We start from the raw sequence: 16994 nt of genomic DNA, 5'->3' as shown, positions 1-16994 counted from the left end.
TTTAGGGCACCTGTAACCCCCCCTTGCTTACCTACGTTAAAAACGCTTGGAATGTGAAAGGCAGCCATCCAGCATTGCTAGGACGCACATGGCTGGAAAATATCAAATTAAACTGGCAGCAAATTCACATGGTTGCAAAAGAGGACACAAACCTACAAGGAATATTGAGGAAACACGCGGATGTGTTCAAAGGAGACCTTGGCAGTATGAAGGACATAACAGTTAAACTGACCGTGAAACCAGACAGCAAGCCAAAATGCTTCAAAGCTAGACCTGTCCCATACGCCATAAAACCAAAAGTTGAAATTGAGCTAAACAGACTAGTCGAGAGTGGAGTATTGGATCCAGTGAATGTTAGTGAATGGGCTACACCTGTTGTTCCAGTCATAAAAAAAGATGGATCACTCAGACTCGGTGGTGATTTCAAAGTCACCATTAACCCAGTCTTGACTGCTGAAAAATATCCACTACCCCTCATTGACGACCTCTTTTCTGGTTTAGCTGGAGGACAAAAATTCAGTAAGATAGACTTATGTCAGGCCTATCTACAGATGCATGTGGACCAAGAGTCACAATAACTGTTGACCATAGTGACTCACAAAGGACTGTACAGGTACCGGAGGCTTCCTTTTGGAATCACTTCAGCTCCGGCCTTGTTTCAGAGAGCTATGGACCAGATACTGAGCGGGCTCACTGGGGTCCAATGTTACCTCGATGATCTACTCATCACCGGCAAAGACGAGCAGGAGCACCTGAGAAACCTGAACGCTACACTACAGAGATTGGAGGAGAACGGTCTGAGGGTCCGGAAGGACAAATGCAAGTTTTTCCGGCCCTCTGTTGAGTACCTGGGCCATGTCATCGACAGTTCAGGGCTCCACAAGGCGCCATCGAAGGTGAAGGCTGTTGTGGAAGCTCCATCCCCACAGAACGTGAGTCAACTGAGATCATTCTTAGGACTACTGACATACTACGCAAAGTTTGTGCCAAACCTAGCAAACATGTCAAAGCCACTGCATGAACTTTTGAACAAAACCAAACAGTGGAAGTGGACAGACAGATGTGAGGAGGCATTCAAGAAAGCGAAAACAGCCTTAGCTCAGTCAGAGGCCCTAACCCACTTCAACCCCAACTTGCCATTACAGTTGGCATGTGATGCATCGCCTTATGGCTTTGGTACAGTTGTCTCACACATCATGCCATCAGGTGAAGAAAGGCCAATTGCTTTCGCATCACGGACCTTAAGTAAAGCCGAGAGCAGTTATGCACAGATAGAGCGTGAAGCACTCGCCATTGTGTTTGGAGTTAAGAAATTTAATCCGTTTCTGTTTGGCCGACGATTCACACTGCTGACGGACCATAGACCCCTCACCTCCATCTTTGGTCCCCACACCGACATTCCGTCGCTTGCAGCCAGCCGCATGTAGCGATGGGCGTTATTGTTATCTGCTCACCAGTACGATATCAAGTACAGAAGGTCTGAGCAGCACTGCAATGCAGACGGCCTCTCAAGGCTTCCCTTACCTGTCGCACACACTGAGCACTCCCAGGCTGAAATCTTCTACTTCAAGGAAGTGACGAACGCCCCAGTTACATCTGTCCAAGTGAAAAAGTTCACCCACACTGATCCAGTGATGTCTGAGGTCGTGGACATTGTCACTTGTGGAAAAGAAGGAGAGATGTCGGACAGTCTACAACCTTACCTAGTGAGGAGAAACGAGCTCACAGTTCAGTTTGGATGCTTGCTATGGGGTTTTCGAGTCATCATACCGCTGCCACTGAGAAGGCAGGTGCTTGAAGAACTCCATTCAGGGCACTGTGGCATGGTGCGAATGAAGGAGATTGCACGCAGCTACTTTTGGTGGCCAGGTCTGGACGCAGCTATCGAAGACAAGGTCAAGTCATGTTCTGCATGTCAAAAGATGAGGAACATGCCTCAGCTAGCACCACTACACCCATGGGACATCCCAGAGGAGCCTTGGCAGCGAGTTCACATAGACTATGCAGGCCCACTGGAGGATCGTATGTTCTTAGTCGTAGTTGACGCACACAGCAAATGGCCTGAGGTCACAGTGATGAAGAGCACCTCAGCGGAGAGAACCATCGAAGAGCTATGGTCAATCTTCAGTCGCTTCGGCTTGCCAATGCAACTCGTTAGTGATAATGGCCCCCAACTGGTGTCTGAAGAGTTCCGGTCATTCATGGAAGCAAATGGAATTCAGCACATCAAGTCAGCGCTGTATCACCCTGCAATGAACGGCCTCGCTGAAAGGTTTGTCCAAACGATGAAGCAAGCTTTAAAATCATCACAAGGGAACAGCTCCCTCAATAGGTGTCTAAACACCTTCCTGTTAACCTACAGAAACGCTCCCCACGCTACAACCAAAGTGGCACCCGCGTCAGCCATGATGAAAAGACAGCTTCGCACGCGACTCAACCTCCTGAGACCTCCAAAGACGAAACAGGTTGTACAGACACAACAGAGAGCACAGGTGGAGAGACGTAGCAAAGCAAAAGACAGAAGCTTCATAGCTGGAGAGAGAGTTCTTGCTCGGAACTACTGCAAAGGTCCAAAGTGGATACCAGCCACAGTGGTTGCACAAACAGGGCCTGTGTCCTACACAGTTCACACACCGGAAAACATCATCTGGAGGAGACACGTGGATCAACTGTTGCCAGGAACCAACCTCAGAGAGGACTCATGTCAAGTGACAAACCAAGATCAGCTACTGGAGACCTACCATGACTACGAGCTATCACCTGAACATCCACTGCAGCAACCTACAAATGTGGAAAGTGCTCCAGACTCACCTGAACCAGTCAGAGTGCCTACTCAGGGTACTGTTGCACCCCAGTCTGGGCATACACCATCACCACTCAGACTCAGAGATAATGTGACTGTAGACTCACCTGTATGTCGTCATTACCCTGCAAGAGAAAGACGACCCCCTGACAGGTTGACTATTTAGTTCAGACTAACCTCCGACATTGGGGCAGAATACACCCCAGGGTTAAGTCTGGGGACTGAGGCAGTCTACCCTCTATCCCTAGTTTAGAAAGGGTTATTCTGAAATATTATATTAAAAAGAAAACAATAGGCAAAACAGTGAATATTTACTTTTTCCTTATGAGTCATCAAAGGTAAAGGGGGAGGAATATGTTGTGTATTAATATTCTAGTTTTGTCCCTTTAGGGCACCTGTAACCCCCCTTGCTTACCTACGTTAAAAACGCTTGGAATGTTCTTCCTGTGAAACGCATTAAACAATGCCCACGTTAATTTCTACTCCCATCTCATGTCCTGTCCTTATATTAGTTGTATAAGTAATACAGTGTGCTATACAACATTGCCTGTTCTGGGAACATTTATTTTTAGGTTGCAGGGAGGATCTGAAAACGTTTTACTCTGGTTCCTTAAGTCTTCCTGTGAGGTTTTATTAACGCTCTGAGAACAGAAATGATAGGTTATTGAATAACTTCCATAAAACTTCACTGAATGTTTCAATAAGACCTGTAATAACATTGCTAGCTTATTTTGGGTTAACTGTTTTGAACTCCAAGCACAGTTAGGACACATGGTAAATGTATTTCCTTAGGCATTTAATCATGCAAACACATTTATTTTTTATTGTGACATGGCCTCAATGAGATTCAAATGTATAATCTTCTGTTCTCTATCCATAGAATTAGTCCACTGCACCACCAGGATGGAGCTAGCATAGCATGTTTTTGTACACATACAAAGCTGTTAATTTGAGTCTAATAAAACAGAGACCATTTCATAGGAAACAAAGCACAAATTAAGATCAGGTGTTGCCAATTAGTGGGTGCAGCCAACACAGCTGAACACGCTTAAAGTTCTTGGAACAATTTGAGAACATGACTTTAAATAGAACCATGAGGAAACCTGTAGGAAACACTATTCTGAAGTACTGAAATTCCCACAGAAGAATGTTGTTTCTTAACGCTCTCTGAACTATTGTAAAACATTCCTAATATCAAACCAGTTGGAGAATATTCCAAGAACATTAGCAAAATTGAAATTAAATATAACCATGTTTGAACTTTTAGGAATTTAAGGAACTTTTTAGTTCCTTAAATGTGCTGAGAACGTTCCAAAGCCAAGCGACTATCATGCACCATTCTCAGAAAGTTGAGGGAAGGTTGTATTCAAAACCACCAAAGGATAACCACGCTCTCACGAAGTTCTAAGAAATATATGGTTCTCAGAACATTATGTGCTAGCTGGGTTGTTCATGCAGGAGCTACAGACTCCAGTAGAAAGAGCTAAGCCAACTGTCTTCCATGATGAAAAGGCAAGATGAAGCTAACAGATATGGCAGCTCTGCTTCTAGTTCCTAAGCAACTTTGCAGTATTTAGTTATTTCTTACATTATTAGCCCAGAATTGTTTTTGTGTTATTACATACAGCCGGAAAGAAATTTGGGATATCAGAGCGGCAGTAACTCACCAGAATTACGACCAGAAATACGACTTTTCCAAATTGGATCATTTGTTCGTACCCCCCAGGGCAATTAAAGTTATTCCAGAGGCTGCTCCAAAACACCGCCGGCAGAGAAGAGGTATTCAGAGTAGACTTCTTGTCCGACTCGGTAGGCGGGCCCACCATCCACCACTTCCGAGTATATTACTCGCTAATGTTCAGTCTCTGGATAATAAAGTAGACGAGCTCAAGGCTAGGATCTCCTTCCAGAGAGACATCAGGGATTGTAACATACTCTGTTTCACGGAAACATTGTTCTCTCTGTATATAATGTTCCAGTTCATACTGCCAGCTGGGTTCTCAGTACATCGCACAGATATGAATAAAGAACTCTCCGGGAAGAAAAAAGGCGGGGGTGTATGTTTCATGATTAACTACTCATGGTGTGATTGTGATAACATACAGAAACTCAAGTCCTTTTGTTCACCCGACCTAGAATACCTCACAATCAAATGCTGACCATATTTTTACCTCCCAAGAGAATTCTCTTTGGTTATAGTCACAGCGTGTATATTCCCCCTCAAGCCGATACCACAACGGCCCTCAAAGAACTACACTGGACTTTATGCAAACTAGAAACCACATATCCTGAGGCCGCATTTATTGTAGCTGGGGATTTTAACAAAGCTAATTTGAGGAAAAAGCTACCGAAGATCTATCAACACATTGATGATAGTACTCACGCTGGAAAAACATTGGACAACTGCTACTCAACTTCTTTTTCGAAATGCCTACAAGGCCTTCCCCTGCCCTCCCTTTGGCAAATCTGATCACGACTCCATTTTGCTCCTCCTTTCCTATAGGCAGAAACTCAAACAGGAAGTACCTGTGCTAAGGTCTATTCAATGCTGGTCTGACCAATCAGACCAATCCATGCTTCAAGATTATTTTGATCACACGGACTGGGATATGTTCCAGGTAGCCTCTGAGAATAACATTGACAAATACACAGACACGGTGACTGAGTTAATCAGGAAGTGTATAGGAGATGTTGTACCCACTGTGACTATTAAAACCTACCCAAACCAGAAACTGTGGATAGATGGAAGCATTCACGCAAAACTGAAAGCGCGAACCCAAGCATTTAACCACGGCAAGGTGACTGGGAATATGGCAGAATACAGAGTAGTTATTCCCTCCATAAGGCAATCAAACAGGCAAAACATCAGTACAGAAAAAAGTGTAGTCGCAATTCAACGGCTCAGACACAAGACGTATGTGGCAGGGTCTACAGACAATCACGGACTACAGAGAGAAAACCAGCCACTTCGTGGATACCGACGTCTTGCTTCCGGACAAGCTAAACACCTTCTTTGCCCACTTTGAGGATAACATAGTGCCACCGACGTGGCCCACTACCAAGGACTGTGGGTTCTCGTTCTCGGTAGCCGTCTTGAGTAAGATGTTAAAGCTTGTTAACCCTCGCAAGGCTGCTAGCCCAGACGGCATCCCTAGCCGCGTCCTCAGACAATGCGCAGACCAGCTGGCTGGAGTGTTTACGGACATATTCAATCTCTCCCTATCCCAGTCTGCTGTCCCCACTTGCTTCAAGATGTCCACCATTGTTCCTGTACCAAAGAAAGCAAAGGTAACTGAACTAAATTACTATTGCCCTGTAACACTCACTTCTGTCATCATGAAGTGCTGTGAGAGGCTAGTTAAGGATCATATCGCCTCTACCTTACCTGACACCCTAGACCCACTTCAATTTGCTAACCGCCCTAATAGATCCACAGACGATGCAATCGCCATCGCACTGCACACTGCGCTATTCCATCTGGACAAGAGGAATACCTATGTAAGAATGCTGCTGTTCATTGACTATAGCTCAGCATACAACACCATAGTATCCTCCAAACTCATCATTAAGCTCGGGGCCCTGGGTCTGAACCCCACCCTGTGATGGGCCGCCCCCATTAGGTGAAGGTAGGAAAGAACACCGCCACTTCACTGATCCTCAACACATGGGCCCCACAAGGGTGTGTGCTCAGCCCCCTCCTGTACTCCATGTTCACCTATGACTGCGTGGCCACGCATGCCTTCACCTCAATCATCAAGTTTGCAAACGACACAACAGTAGTAGGCCTGATTACCAACAATGACGAGACAGCCTACAAGGAGGAGGTGAGGGCCATGGGATTGTAGTGCCAGGAAAATAACCTTTCACTCAATGTAAACAAAACAAAGCAGCTGATCGTGGACTTCAGGAAACAGCAAAGGGAGCACGCCACTATCCACATCGACGGGACCACAGTGGAGAAGGTGGAAAGCTTCAAGTTCCTCGGCGTAAACATCACTGACAATCTGAAATGGTCAACCCACACAGACAGTGTGATGAAGGCGCAACAGCGTCTCTTCAACCTCAGGAGGCTGAAGAAAATTTGCCTTGGCCCCCAAAACCCTCACAAACTTTTACAGTTGCACAATTGAGAGCATCCTTTCGGGCTGTATCACCGCCTGGTACGGCAGCTGCACCGCCCACAACCACAGGGCTCTCCAGAGGGTGGTGCGGTGTGCCCAACGCATTACCGGGGGCAAACTACCTGCCCTCCAGGACACCTACAGCACCCGGTGTCACAGGAAGGCCAAAAAGATCATCAAGGACATCAACCACCCATCCCACGGCCTGTTCACCCCGCTATCATCCAGAAGTCGAGGTCAGTACAGGTGCATCAAAGCTAGGACCGAGAGACTGAAAAACAGCTTCTATCTCAAGGCTATCAGACTATTAAATCGACATCACTAGTCGGCTTCACGCAACCCTTCACCTTAGAGGCTGCTGCCGTATATAAATTACTTGGAATCACTGGCCACTTTTATAATGGAACACTAGTCATTTTAATAATGTTTAAATAATGTTTACATACTGCTTTACTCATCTCATATGTATATACTGTATTCTATTCTACTGTATTTTAGTCAATGTCACTCAAACATTGCTTGATCTAATAGTTATATATTTCTTAATTCCATTCTTTAACTTTTAGATGTGTGTGTATTGTTGTGATTGTTAGATACTACTGCACTGTTGGCATTTCACTACCCCCGCAATAACATCTGCTAAATATGTATATGTCACCAATAACATTTGATTTGATACCAAACATGCCCCCTGACATCATTGTAATTGTGATTCTATTAGAATTGAACGGTCTTGAATGTACTGTAACTTTTGGTGCCAAAGTGGGCCTGATTTTGCCAGAATCTGTATATCTATGGCACTGGTTAAAGGGAAAACTAGTATGTTGCTGGAGATAATAAATAGGAGGTTAAAAAGTGGTGGAATTCCCCTTTAATTAAATTGCAAGTTGGTCTTACCTTCTGAGGTGCATTGATGACGCCGATATTGTATCCAAACTGAAAGGAGCCCAATACAGCAGTGAACACCGAGAGAGCAAGGGTTCCAGTCACTGTCTGTAGTGGACACACACAAGAAGAAGACAACACCTCTGTTATCATGGTGGAATTGTGTGGTTGTTAGCATAGCCATATATTTAGATGTAAATATGTGCCTCTGGTTGTTCATAAAGGGAAACAAGGACTGTGGGATTGTGCCCATTGGAGAGGGATATAGAGAGGATGGATAACCTAGAAAGGCATGGATTGTTGCAAAAACAACCTAACCCCCCCAGACACACACGCAACAGCCTCTCTAATATCCACTATTTATAACTGTGATACTAATGAGAAAGGATATTCCTAGCTGTGTCCAGGACTTAACTGTGTATTGGGTGATTAGGTGACTGAACGCTGAGTTCCATCCTAGATCCCGTCTAGGTTGAAGATGACAATATATATACAGTATATATAAAGTATATTTTCGTTCTATGTTCCCATCAGCCCACAGGCACCTGTTGCCATGGTGACTGACAGCTTGGGGCTCTGGGAGAGACTGACCAGGCTTTCCTAGTGCTTACATCTGTTTACCTTCAACCCAGCAAGCTGACTGGCTCCAGCAGCCTTCCCAACATACCACTGAATTCACAATAGTTAAACATGGGCTGTAATACACAGTTACTTAGTTCTTATTCCGATATTAACTAGATAGGGTTGACAGTTTTCTTCTCCAAAAATGTTATCAATATGTTATGTTATTAATGAAAACATATACATGGTGTTCACTGTTATGTTTTATTTAAACTATACAAGACTGTGCAAAGCATTTCCCCTCTGAGGACATCATTCTATTCTATTCTATGCTATTCTGAAAAATGGTAGAATGGTTCATTAATAAATGTCCCAACGTGTGTGCATATTACATTAGAATCCTACACCTGGTTGAGTTTGTGTCGGAGGTGTGTCTGTCTGTGTTGCTGTGACATGATGACCTTGCAGTGTTGAGTACCCAGATAGGGCGTGTTTTGGCAACATAAAAGCAAAACAAAGGTAAAGTGTGTGCATGTGTTTGTCTAAGCAGTGGCGTAAAGCAACCAAGTAAAAATACTTTGAAGTACTTAAGTTGTTTTTTGGGGTATCTGTACTTTACTTCTTATATTTTTGACAACTTTTAATTTTACTCCAGTACATTCCTAAAGAAAATATGTACTTTTTACTCCCGTTTAGTTTCCCTGACACCAAAAAGTACTTGTTACATTTCGAATGCTTAGCAGGACAGGAAAATGGTACAATTTACACACTTATCAAGAGAGAACATGTGGTCATCCCTACTGCCTCTGATCTGGCGGACTAACTAAACACAAATGCTTAGTTTGTAAATGATTTCTGAGTGTGGCTCTGGCTATACATAAATAAAAAAGTAAATTGTGCCGTCTGGTTTGCTTAATATATTGAATTGATTTATAGCATTTACTTTCACTTTTGATACTTAAGTATATTTTAACAATTCCATTTGCTTTTGATACTTAAGTACATTTAAAACCAAATAATTGTAGTCTTTTACTCAAGTAGAATTTTACTGGGTGACTTTGCACTTCTACTTGAGTCGTTTTCTATTTAGGTATCTTTACTTTTACTCAAGTATGACAATTGGGTACTTTTTCAGCCACTGTGTGTGTGTGTGTGTGTGTGTTAGTGTTTGTGTTTGTGCTAAAAAGGCCCTTATCGACCATGATTGACCTGCCAACGAACCAATCGCTGCTCCCGTGTGTCTTCTAATTACCTTGCTGGGGCCCGCCTACTGGGCGTGGCTAATCTGATCAAGTGAGGGATATAGACACATGGGAGCAGAGCTAGCAATAAAGAAGTGTTTGCTGTGTAAAATAGTGTAAGTAGCTATATTTGAGAGTTGATAGTCAAGTCTGTTTTGCAGGGATTGATGTTTGTACTTGTTTGTGTGCTAGGCTAATCATTTGGTAACATGACCTGCCTAGCCTGCTACATGTTTGTAGCCCACTGCGAATCATAATGATGGGGGCTGTTCAGTCTGATGCCATTGTCTCACACTGGCCCTTATTGTGCAGATATAGTGCATCATTTACTGGTATAATTGTATGCTACAATGATGGTGCCATTCCCACATGTTGGTTATTTCCAGGCCCAGTGCTTGATCTGAGTCATATAGCATACCTGGCTAATGCTAGCTTCAGACCCTACCTGGGTCTGTTTACTATTTAACCATAATGTTTGTGATTCAGGCACTGCAATATTACGCATATTTTATCTTTATAGTGTGCAACTGAGAACATTATTCAGTTTAACTTGTGATACAGTAGTGAGTATACATGTATGCCTAATTGCCTTGTATAGCCTAACTTTTCATGTTTAATTTAGATTTCCATTCCTCTTCCCTCCTAGAAACCACACACCCTGTTGTAGAAGTATCCAAAGTGAAATGGAGTGCCTTGTGGTGACAAAAGAAACTTGTCCTGACAGCCTTTGGCTCTGTTGCCCGACATCCCTGTGGTCCTTCACACATCCCTGAATCTAGTGTTTAGTAGAGGTTGTCCAGACCCTTTCTGTTTTTTTGTGTGCCCGAGAGACCCACATTGTACAACAACAAAAAAAGAACCTAAGCGTCGTGTTCCATTTCACTTCATAGAATGGGCTTTACAACATTTCAACTGTAGCCTACATATGTAGAACATATTGGGAAATACATATTGGGAAAGAAACGGGCTGATGTTAAGACATTGTTTTCATTGTCTCCAATTCTATGAAGTGCATTTTCATGATGTTCATCTTTAAAAATTTTCCACAAACTATGACCAGGAAGAAAAATACAAAGATGCTGCAATTCTGATTATATTTTTGAATATATGTACTAGTTTAATAGTGTTTTTAGTATGAGCTGTGGTATGTAACACAAACCGGTGGAACTGGGTCACCTACCAACCCATATTCATCTCAGCCCTGACCTGTAAGCAGGTATCTCCTGGTCAAGGTCACTATAGGACAAATAAGGGCTCACATGTCCAAAATAAGGATCAACATTATGTTTTGACAATCTTCATGAAAGGATGTTTGTTAGAGCCATATATTTATAGGGTCTGGCCTACTTTTAGAATGTGAAAGACTCATTTTAGACATTCAGTTACATAGCATTATTTAAATATTCCCCATGTAGCGTTATTGGGGTTCTAAATGTAAATGCTCATGTTGCCGATTCTGATGGATGAATAGCAATTGTGATAATTATTCTAATAGCACAACGTTTCATTCGCGGAAATTAGTTTAAATTTTTAATATTCCATATTTCACTGACAGTTGTCTGTGTTCTGATCATATCACATCTCAACATTCCACAGCTGCAAAGTGGTATTAGGCTAAAGTTAGTCACCATTTTCTCAGATGACATACATTTTTCAAAGGCGTTCATATGAACTAGTCATTTCGTCAGGTGTGGAAGAGTCAACCCTCACCTGCGATAAGAAAGTGAAAGGGGATGAGAACGAAGAGATAAAGAGGCAACTTTTAGCTGGGTGGAGATATCAATTAGCCTATTGTAAAAGTTCTTAATGGATCTCTAAAACGTGGATTGCGAAATGTAAACAATGTATGTATTTAATGGATTTTTACACTTTTATAGACTTTTTATGAACAGAATTGACACTTTCATTCACACATGCAGAGACATGGGTTAGGCTACTGAAAATCGGTCTCAATAGGCTTTAACCTATGCGTAAATTCTACTCCATGCATCAGAGGCTACTCATTGTTAGTGAGCATGAAAACATTTCATATTTTCTTATAAAAACGAGTAATGTTGACAATACCTCCCCTCCAAGTTGCTGAAACCCAGGCGGCATGGCTTTGACCGCGCGAGACACCAATTACAGTCCGTGACAGTTGTCCCGCTCCCCCACGCGCACTCCCAACTGGACACGACGTGAAAAACCTCACTTGGAATATGGACAATAAGCCTGGCACTTGTATTAAATGTTGACCGGTAAAGTCAAATCCAAGACAAGAATTGAAACACAAGTGAAAAGCGACAAAGTTGCAATAGTTCAAAAGTTTAACTCTGCGTCTCCTCGCTTTGAAGTTTGTGGCGAGTCCGGGTCTACCTTGGATAGAATGACATTGGCGCACACCTCTCTTGGTATTTTCTAAATGTGGGGGGGAGGGGGGGTGACTGGAGGGAGTTTCAGCCGTCACAGAGGTCGTCTTTTGCGGCAAGATGAAAGCAGGAGCTGTATTGACCTTATTCACCATTGGCTGAAGTCAAGAGGAGTGTTATCTGTACACAGAACGGCCACTGTGACTCCTACTAGCCCTTTCAGATTCCATAAGTCGCCTTTTAAATATTGGACATATGTAAGTATGTGAAAAAGGACCAATCGTGATGAATCATGCAATTGTTAAAAGCACTATAAAAAGTGCAGTAGGCTAGTTGGTCTAATTTTTAAGTATTCCCTAACGTTTTGCACCACCAAGAAGAATGGTTACAATTGGATGAAATGCAATTGAAGAGGATATTTCATTTTATTTATTAGATTGATACCTGGCAGAAAAATGTAAATCTATGAAAAAGGAACTGCCCAGATTTGTTGGCCCCTGAATTACCTGCAAAGGTTGAACGCCTGGACTTTTGGAGATGATATGGAACTCAAGCCAATGTCCATCACCACCAATCTGGACTTATGACTCAACACTTCTTCCGGACAGCCTGGGGCTTGTCTGCATTGGACTGGCTCCCATTGTCTGTCTTTTCTGCGGTCCTAAATTCTTTTGCTATTTTAGAACACATGCCAAAGGGGTCATGCTCCCCACCAGTACACTGCAGCGAGCTCACCCATCCAATACAACCCCCCCCCCCCCCCCCAAATATGAATTCCCAAGGCAACAGGTGGGCCCTAAATTGGGAACATACCACTTGGGGACATACCACTTGGGGACAGAAAGCAGGTGTGGATTAGGTGTGTCTCGGAAGGGGTGGTGAGGAGCAAGGTAGGACCTGCCAAAAAGAATGGAAAAATGTCTGGTCTAGACACAATCCAACTTGCGCTCTCCCTCACCCCCTGTGAACACACCCCCAACTCACACCACTCTCTCTTTCTCCTCACCCCTCCCCTCCCTCCATTCATCCCTCCCTCTCTCCCTTTATCTACTCTGATCTAAGGCACAGATTGAGAAAGAGGGGCTGAACCTGACACCACCTTCCAAAGCCAGGGCCCCAGGCCAGTGAATCATGTGTATGGCCCACACTAAATGAGGAAGAAACTCTATACCAGGAGAACAGTGGCCCAAGGACTCCAAACCACTAGACCACATAGCATGAGGGTATTAGGCATCCATGGACAGACACGCTGATGTATAATACCTGTTAAAACCAACTGAACTAGCCCAAACAAAGAGAAACTCTAGTTGTGAGTGTCAAAAATATATAGGGGATGACGCACACACATACACACATCAGTAATTTGTAAATCAGGTGGTGCCAGAACAAAAAGTGTGCACGAGAGGTGGGTGACCTGGGGCTCTCTGAGGTACTGGAAAATCACCTTCATAATAAAGCATTGCATGCATTGCATATCATCGCATTTGTGTAGTGGTCTAGACTAGTGTCGTGACTTTACTTTCATTAATCTCATGACTGTTATTTATCTAATCAACTAACTATGTTTAAATGTTACCAGATTAAATTAATCATGTAACAATGAACTCATTAGGATTTGGGGCACCACGAGAGCGGTTCTTTAAAGAGTTACTATCTCCCGAATTAAACTCTAAAAGGTCTTTACCAATTATATCCATAAACACTTATTAATCATAACCTCGTATCATATCATCATTCTGAACAGTCGTAATCTCCTGCATCTGCAAAAACCCCAGCCTTGCATTTGATTCAGTTTCACACACATTGGTTTCATTAGTTATTTACTAGCTAACTAAATGGTAACACAGGAATACTTAATACATTAGAAACAGGTCCCTAGCGGACTGACACAATATGGCGGGCTTATTACAAAAGACATGGATAGGGCGAGAGACAGAGACACTTAATGTTGGTACATTTTAGAAACTACACTCATAGTAATCATATACTTGCACACGAACCGCCCCCCGTTTGGAGTAAGAAATCATGAATTTATGTCTTGGTTCTTCGTGTATTTCTGTCGGAACCAGTCCTTCTTGGAAAGGGTGTTGGGCCTTTCCATTTATAACACTTTTTATGACATCACAAAATAACAACCAAACAACATTAGTGGTCTTTGGATCACCTCTGACCATTCCCCACATTGTCTGTTAGAAATATTTTTCCAGTATTTGCTTTAGAACGTGTTAGAGTTTTGGCGGGAAAATGTCTGTGAAACAAGGGCACATTCCTGTGTAAATTTGTAGAGGGAGATGGCTGAACGTTCTTGTCCTTGATTTACAACAGGGTGTGAGCTGTCAACCCCCCACCAGTTCCCTCCTCCCCCCTCTGTGGGTGAGAGAGGGTATGGTTGAAGTAATTTATTGCCAAGCTGATCTGACCTATTTGGATCCTTACAGGACAGTCAGGACAGTAGAGTAGATGCGCTTGCAGAATTTGTTTTGTAGCCTAGGGCCCGGAAAAATTGGGCCTTTTTATAAATGCATTTCATGCAATTCTATATAATTTTACATGACTGGAGACTTTAGCAGAATCTTATTTTAATAGTGCACAAATGATTTAAATGTGAGGCTATTTTGACACTGACAAACTGAGATCATTAAAAAACGACCTCGTCTTGAATCCATCAATAGCCTAGGTTTGTGAAGGAAACATACATATTGTACAATATGAGGAGGAATTTATAGTCCTAAAAAAGTTTTCCAGTTTCAATGACTCACCCAATTGCACACAGCTCACTCGTCCGCGATGGTCGATGAGCTCGTGCCAAAAGCCTCTCTCTCGGTTTAGTTTGCAAAAACAATGCTGTTACTCAATAGGCCTATTTGGAAGTAGCCTACAGAGAGAGAAGTATTTTTGTTTCAGCAGGAGCCATTTGCTTTCCAAACTGTGCTATCCCATGATTGTATTTGGAATTTTGCAAAAGGCCTGTTTTGGCTGCATGCAGTTCACTGACAGATTTGCCACACGTTCCCAACTGTAGGCAATGCCTTGTGATTGGGCTACACACAATCCAAGCTAGGCTATAAAAAAGAAATGTATTTTTTTAAAGTCAATTGATCCTCGGTTGCTACTCCCGGTGTAGTCTTCTGAATGAGTTCATTTCTTTCTGAACAGACAGCAGTAATTCTAGAACTTTGGCAAATGTATTTAAATTTATCAGGGGTGCTGCAGCACCACCAGCATCCTTCCCATGGCTATGATTCTAGAAGGAAATAAATGACTCTGGAGAGATGGTAGTTGCAGGCTCATGTCTAGCAGAGCAGAGAGGGAAAGAGGTCATAGAAAGGGATTCTGGTTCTGAGAGAGATAGGCACGCTTTTCTCACACACCACAGCACCTGCCACGAGTTGGTCTCTAGGTTACAATGTTGTGCAAATCATAAACCCGGGATGGCCCAAGCTGAATCAATTCTTAGAATATCAGGAGCGGGTTGAAAATCTACGTTTTCACATTAGGCTACATTTTTTTTTAGGGGGAAGGAGAATTACAGAGGCAGGTCGAATGAACTCTGAACGCTTTCATTAACATTTTTACATTGCAAACAGTGAAAATTATGTTTCATGCCACGAGAGGTACCGGAACCTGGCAAATAGGTTCCGGAACGAAACAGTCCAGAACTGAGGTGACGGATCCTGTTACGGCAGGATCCATAACAAATTAAGCACTGACACATACAATGTTTGGGTTGTCTCTGCACATATCAGTTGTTGTCCAAAAATTGGAAGTGCCACCAATCAGAGAGCGTTATCTGAGGATAAGTCACACTGTCACACCGACGCACACAAACCATGTGACTGACCCACCGTCAGTCAAACAGGTGATCTGCTGTGAGTCAGGCGACGTAAATACCATTCCTCTAATGACTCTCTCCCACTGTGTGTGTGTGTGTGTGTGTGTTAGCAAAGGGGCGCTGCCAAAGTGCTAGTTCATAGTCATGGTACAGTAATGTGAGTGACAGAAAACAGATGTTGCATTATAGCCTCATGCATTCAACAAGTCTCAAGACTTAGAAAGCAATGGTGTCTAAATAGCAGACTCTGGTTGTAGCTAGTTAGACTTGCGTAGGCATTAGAGAAGGTATTGAGCAAACACACTTTTTCCTATATTGTGCCATAAAGGCATAGACCTCTTTGCAGAGACATGGTAGGTTAAAGCTGACAATTGGGAAGAAAATACTAGTGTGAAGACCAACCTGAATCGCTAAATCAGTTACTAGCAATGGAATATTTGGTAGCACTGTCACGTTCGTTAGATGAAGGATCGGACCAAGGTGCAGAGTGAGTAGCGTTCCACATCATTTATTATAAAGTGAAACGTAATGCAAGAACAAAACAAATAAAGAATAGCCGAACCATGACTAACAATGCAACAATACATAAACAATATCCCATAACCCCCAAGTGAAAAACAAGCTACTTAAGTATGATCCCCAATTAGAGACAACGATTACCAGCTGCCTCTAATTGGGAATCACACCAATCACCTAAACATAGAAAAACTAAACTAGAACCCCACATAGAAAATAACAACTAGAAAAAACCCTGTCACGCCCTGACCTAATCTACCATAGAAAATAAAAGCTTTCTATGGTCAGGACGTGACAAGCACTTTATAATAGCTCCATTATATGTTCTACTAAGCTAAAATATGGAATTGTTTTAAGATCATGAAAACTCAGCAAAAAAAGAAATGTCCTCTCACTGTCAACTGCGTTTCTTTTCAGCAAACTTAACGTGTAAATATTTGTATGACGATAACAAGATTCAACAACAGACATAAGCTGAACAACTTCCACAGACATGTGACTAACAGAAATGAAATAATGTGTCCCTAAACAAAGGGGGGTTCAAAATCAAAAGTAACAGTCAATATCTGATGTGGCCACCAGCTGCAATAAGTACTGCAGTGCATCTCCTCCTCATGGACTGCACCAGATTTGTCAGTTCTTGCTGTGAGATGTTACCCCACTCTTCCACCAAGGTCCTAGCCCTCA

At 42.8% G+C, this 16994-nt stretch overlaps 1 protein-coding gene across 1 annotated transcript in view; it reads right to left on the bottom strand.

Annotated features, from left to right (window-relative positions):
• The window catches only part of LOC115194177 (solute carrier family 2, facilitated glucose transporter member 4), a 42274-nt gene extending 30297 nt beyond the window's left edge, over positions 1–11977 (bottom strand). The window contains exons 1-2 of the mRNA XM_029753631.1: positions 11676–11977; positions 7822–7917 (exon numbers count right to left, since the gene is read on the bottom strand). Coding sequence (XP_029609491.1) covers positions 7822–7917; positions 11676–11708 — 129 coding nt within the window. The 5' untranslated portion in view covers positions 11709–11977. The remainder of the gene's footprint in view (positions 1–7821; positions 7918–11675) is intronic.
• Positions 11978–16994: the final 5017 nt, after the last annotated feature.

The sequence above is a fragment of the Salmo trutta genome, chromosome 5 (genome assembly GCF_901001165.1).
Source record: "Salmo trutta chromosome 5, fSalTru1.1, whole genome shotgun sequence".
Classification (NCBI taxonomy): domain Eukaryota; kingdom Metazoa; phylum Chordata; class Actinopteri; order Salmoniformes; family Salmonidae; genus Salmo; species Salmo trutta.
This window is presented reverse-complemented; position numbering and strand designations above follow the sequence as displayed.